The following is a 6,000-nucleotide window of genomic DNA, read 5'->3' on the forward strand; positions in this document are numbered from 1 at the left end:
TGTCAGCTCCTTGACCACATGAAATTTTGAGCTGGAAACAGTGGAGAAGATTTCTCTACTTTGGGAAGCTGCTTAGACCTCCATGACCACCACAGCATTATTTTTATTGTAGCTGCAGCAGTTACAAGGGAGGGCAATTTCTTCAGAGAAGGATCACTTTTCCTAAAGCATCAATTCTGGGAAATGCCAATACTGCTCTCCAGATATTTGAAAGTGCTTCAAGTTATGTGACATTTCACAGGCTTCTATTTATATAAAAAATTCTATTTCCTAGGAACTGGACAGTCCTTTCAGGTTATATGGATTGACAATGAATCCTCTGCTTTATAACATCACTCAAGTTGTCATTCTGTCTGCAGTTTCTGGTGTCATCAGTGACTTGCTTGGATTCAATCTAAAGGTAAAATGCAGGCATAGCGATATATATATATATTATAGATTTTTATTAAGTGAATTTTCTTTTTACATCAATAAAACTTGGGGGGCAATGGGAGGAAAAAGGTATGGAGAGGGAAGGAAAAAAGAAAGAAAAAAAAGAAAGAAAAGGTGCAAAAGGGGGAAGGCTGGGAGGGGGACTGGTGGTATCTCCTTCCGTTTCTCTTCATAGTGGTGTTTTCCATATATAATCTTGTGTTTTGAATTTAATCTCTTCCTCCATTTTGATTCTGGTGATGGGTCTATCCATGTTCTATGTATTTTTCTCCTCTTAAATCAAAAGTTTTGCTTTGTTATCAGTGACTTGCTTGGATTCAATCTAAAGGTAAAACACAGGCATAGCTATATTGATCATAAAACAAAATCAAAGTCTATCTCCTGAAGACTTTTTGAGGGTTTTTTTTTACAGGTTGAGCATTCCTTACCTGGAATTCCAAAATACCCCAAAATTGTCTGGTTGGGATAGTGACACTTTTGCTTTCTGATCGTTTAGTGACACTTTTGCTTTCTGATAGTTTAGTATACACAAACCTTGTTTCATGAACAAAATTATTTAAAATGAGATGTCTAAAATTACCTCCAAACTACGTGTATAGGAAACATAAGTGAGTTTTGTGTTTAGACTTGGTCCAGCATCCAAGATCTATCAATCCATCTCTCCCTGTCTTATATTTTGGAATACCTGTGCACACATATGTGTATATCTATTTTTATGTTTCCAAGTATTCCAAAATCCCCCAAAATCTAAAATACAAAACACTTCTTGTTCTGAGTATTTTGAATAAGGGATTCAACCTGTATTCTAAATTATAAAATTACAGTTAAGAATCTAAGTAGAATCTTTTGACCACACAATTCTAATAATATATTATAATGTAATATAATATATTGCATATACATATAATATTTATAATATTTTAACGTAATGCAATATAATACTAATAATATATTATAATTATATATTTATATTACACCGGGATTGTGGCGCAGCTGGCTGAGTGTCAGCTGCATTAAGATCACTCTGACCAAAAGGTCATGAGTTCGAAGCCAGCCCGGGTTGGAGTGGGTTTCCAACCAATTGTGTGTAGCCTGTTGTCGACCTTTGCAACCCGAAAGACAGTTGCATCTGTCAAGTAGGAAAATAAGGTACCACCTTAAAGTGTGGGGAGGCTAAATTAACTGATTTATGAGGCCATAAAGAAGACTCCAGCAAAGCATTCCAGCGGGGAAGCATGCGGGGAATGCGGAAGTGCTTCATCAGTGTCGCAGATGGACGATGAAAGCGACAGCTCCCCTTGTGGCCAGAAAAAATTAAATAGCCTCTGTCTATGTCTGTATATGTTTGTCTGTCAAAAACTGGCATTGAATGTTTGCCATATATGTGTACACTGTAATCTGCCCTGAGTCCCCTGCGGGGTGAGAAGGGCAGAATATAAAAGCTGTAAATAAATAAATAAATATCACATGTAATATTATTAATAATATTACAATATAATGGTATAGTACAATATAGTAATATTTAATACTGATACTATACTGTGCTAATAATATAATATATTGTATGTATATATATTATTTATTTATTTATTATTTCAGAGTTTTATATACCGACCTTCTCACCTCTTTTGAGGGACTCAGACCGGTTTCCAACCATAAAAACACATACAATCGGTAAAAACATCATAGTTCATATTACAATAACACATTAAAACAACAAATATATCCAAAACTACAGTGGTCAGTCGTCATACTAAAAAACAATTATACATCATCTTCCATCCATGTCTTAAGGTGTTGTCTCACTCATCAAAAGCCTGTCTCCATAACCACGTCTTCACCTGTTTTCCTAAAAGTCAGGATAGAAGGGGCGGTTCTGATCTCTAGTGGGAGAGAGTTCCAGAGTCGCGAGGCCACCACCGAGAAGGCCCTGTCCCTCGTCCCCACCAGACGCGCTTGTGAGGCCGGTGGGACCGAGAGCAGGGCCTCTCCAGACGATCTTAATAATCTTGATGGATATATATCTTGTAAGCCGCTCTTGAGTCCCCTTTGGGGTGAGAAGGGCACCATATAAATGTCGTAAATAAATAGTACTGGAGAAGGAAAAGACTCAAGCTGTCTTGAATCCCATTTTGGAAGAAAGCTGAGATAAATAAATAACCTTCTTCCTTTATGCTGTGGTCTTAAACTGCACTTCCACCCCCTAGTAGCTATCGGTTCTTCTAATATGAAACCTCCGTATTTAAAGAAATTAATAGTTTTTCGGGGATTTAGACTAAATATGAAATGTAGAAGAAGGTCGAGCAGGGGATATAATGAAATAGTAAAACTGCAGTTGAACATAAGACTTAACATGTTCACTGCTGTCTTCACTTTCAGCTCTGGAAGATCAAATCCTGACACTTCTCGAAAAGGACACCAAGGTCAATACTCTGGAAAGAAAACTGGTCGACTAAGCTGCCTCACCGCAGTTGCTGATTCTGTATTTCAGATGTTACAGTCTCTTCAAGGATATCATTTGAAAAAAGCTGAAGTGTTTACATCTGACTGTCTTGTGCAATCTTTATATTTATTTTATCTTTTCACTTTTTGTAAACTTTTATTTTAGCTGACAGTGTATTTTATTTTGAAACATTAATATGTGTTGGTTTTTGAAAGAGTCAAACTGAATATCCAGATACTTGGGGTCCTGGTAATTGGTCACACTAAATTACTAAAACATGCTTCATCTATTGTGAAAGATGATACCTTCGTGCTAGGCCTTTGTACTTCAGAAGTACTCAATACAACAGTGTCATGCTGAAGTCACTTTATTGAACTTGTACTATAAAATGTTTTGGGACATTTTATTTTGTACCATTCTTTCAGGGGTAGTATCCGAGCACCAGCATATTGTTGGTTACAGTAGAAGATGACACTTCCTGTAATGACAATGCAGTAGGCCAGGTAGCTGCGTTTTTATATAGATATAGAGAGATATAGATATATAAAAATATACATGCTAGAGCTGGCGGGGTTCTTGACTGAATTGATTCCAGGATCCAAAATACTTTGAAATGAAGTTTGAGTATTATTGAGTGTCAATAATGTATTACATAGCAGGTCAACAAGTGCTCTTTGATAACGTTTTTATTAGAGCAATAACTGTAAACTGTTACCCTACTGTAAGATATTTTGATAAAGATTAGCAGTGCTATTTATTTGAAACACTGGGCTGTTTGCACAGCGCTGACTGTGCCGCTCAACATGTGCACTTTTATTGTTACTTTTAATATTGATCTTTATATATACTAAATAGAATATAGTATGGTGAACTGTGGGGCAAGAGTGTTACTTTTGCAAGAGGGATGTGTTATGTTTGCTCAAGAGACTGCTCTCCCATCGTCCACTGTAGTATATGTGACTTATACCACACATCGATTATAAACTCAACTATTCTAGCTTTTAAATTATTAGAGAAACAACTTTTGAAATTCTAATTTTTAAAGTTTAGTTCTGACCCTGTTTATAAATTAGCGCTAATTATTTCAATAGAACTTCTTCCCGTGCGGAAAATCACTAAATTACAAATTTAAGTTACCCTTTTATACCAACTATGAAATCAGTCCTGTTGAAAATCCTGGACTTATTTCAGATTGAACACACATAAGATCCGAGTGTTTATTTCACACTCCTGTTTACTTAAGTGTTCCATACTCAAGACTGAATCTACATTGATTTCTCTAGGAAGAAAACAGATGGAATGCAACAAATAAATACACGACTAAATCATCATGGTTTCATACAGGGTGAGGCAGCATAACTTCCTTTTTTCACAACTTAATAAAACCCATTGTATGAATCAGAATTTTTTTTATAATGTAGGCGCATACCTAAAGTTTTGTTTTAATAATAATAATAATAATAATAATAATAATAATAATCTTTATTTGTACCCCGCTACCATCTCCTCAAGGGACTCGGTGCAGCTTACATGAGGCCAAGCCCAAAGTACATCAGACAAAACATCAATAAACACAAAATCAATAAACAATCAATAAAATACAAATCATATAAATCACATAAACAAAAAACAACCAATAGTGACATAAACAATTTTAAAAATGGCCGGGCCAAATGTAATAGATTAAAATTGAAAATATGCTGACGTGAACAAGGTAAAATATAACTAGGATAGGATTTTTCGGAGAGAAATGAGAGAGCACAGTCCATCCTAAGTCAGTATTAAAGTGCATTGTGAGGACATATTGCTGAGAGTTCTTCTTATTCTGAAGAATAAGTAATAATACGTAGTTTTGAAGATAAAATTAGGTAGGTGACGCCCCCCATTCTCCATACACTGAGTAAACCAATTTCTGGCGTTTGTCATGACTCTTGCCAGCCTAGCAGGCGTTATGTTGGCAATTTCTTCCTGGATGTTGGTCTTCAAATCTTGTAGGGTCCTTGGACGGTTCACATAAACACGGGATTTCAAAAAACCCCATAGAAAAAAATCACAAGGGGCCAAATTTATTATTTATTATTATTTTTATTTATTTACTATGCTTCTATACCGCCATTCTCAGCCCAAGGGCGACTCATGGCGGTTTACAAAACGGCACAATTTGATGCCCACAACAGTACAAAAATAATTTAATCATTAAAAACATTCAACACAAGTAAAAAATCATTTCAATTAACATCAGTAACACAATAAAAACCACAAGTCCTCCGCATTTCATTACCAGTCATTATCCAGTAACGTTGTCCAACCGTTCTGAGATCAGAGTTTAATAGTTATACTATCCTTCATTGCTGCCACGTTGCATCTGCAAGGAACTGCCCAAGAGAGCTGTTTTGAGTGGTCAGGGGACTCTGAAACCCTGCTCAGCCTAACCCTGACCCCTAACCCTGACCAATGGGCAACTCACTGTGAGGAACTTGCTAAGTTCATTGCAGATTGCACTTGGTCCACTCCAACATTGACACCAATGTTAATGTTGGAGAACGGGCCAGCCATTCCAAATCCGCTTGAAAAGTAATAATAATAATAATAATAATAATAATAATAATAATAATAAAACTTTATTTATACCCCACTACCATCTCCCCAAGGGACTCAGTGCGGCTTACATGAGGCCGAGTCCAAAGTACATCAACAATAAAAGCAATAAGAAAACAATCAATACAACAGTTAAAATAAATCTCATAAACAAAAGTAAACAATAAACAGTAGTAGGCCTCAGAGGCAAAAGCACGCTTCTCACTGTTCCAATGCATGATGGCGACTCAACTGTGTCAGGACAAAACTTTATACTCCCGCCTCTCAAACAAGGCCACTAGCACTCCTCTACATCTTCAACCGACTGAATGGCGTGCATTTTAAAAAAGGACGTTATGCTGCCTCACCCTGTATTTGACAGTATAAGTGATTTTTTAAAATTGAGATTGCCATCCCATACACCTGGAAATGGGTTCTATTGAAATTAATGCTGTGGAATGAACTCTGCCTATTACAGAGTTACCTTAGATTAGTGATGTGTTGTTGTGAAATGTCAAATGCACACAAAACACTTGCTTTGTGCCTCC

The 6,000-nt window shown here is 36.3% G+C and overlaps 1 protein-coding gene across 1 annotated transcript in view; it reads left to right on the forward strand.

The window, feature by feature from the left end:
- Nucleotides 1–5,194, forward strand: part of PHTF2 (putative homeodomain transcription factor 2) — a 98,881-nt gene extending 93,687 nt beyond the window's left edge. Inside the window, exons 17-18 of the mRNA XM_060778310.2 lie at nt 275–400; nt 2,812–5,194. Of these exons, the coding sequence (XP_060634293.2) occupies nt 275–400; nt 2,812–2,832 (147 nt within the window). The 3' untranslated portion in view covers nt 2,833–5,194. The remainder of the gene's footprint in view (nt 1–274; nt 401–2,811) is intronic.
- Nucleotides 5,195–6,000: the final 806 nt, after the last annotated feature.

Source organism: Anolis sagrei, chromosome 5 (assembly GCF_037176765.1).
Source record: "Anolis sagrei isolate rAnoSag1 chromosome 5, rAnoSag1.mat, whole genome shotgun sequence".
In the NCBI taxonomy this organism is placed as follows: domain Eukaryota; kingdom Metazoa; phylum Chordata; class Lepidosauria; order Squamata; family Dactyloidae; genus Anolis; species Anolis sagrei.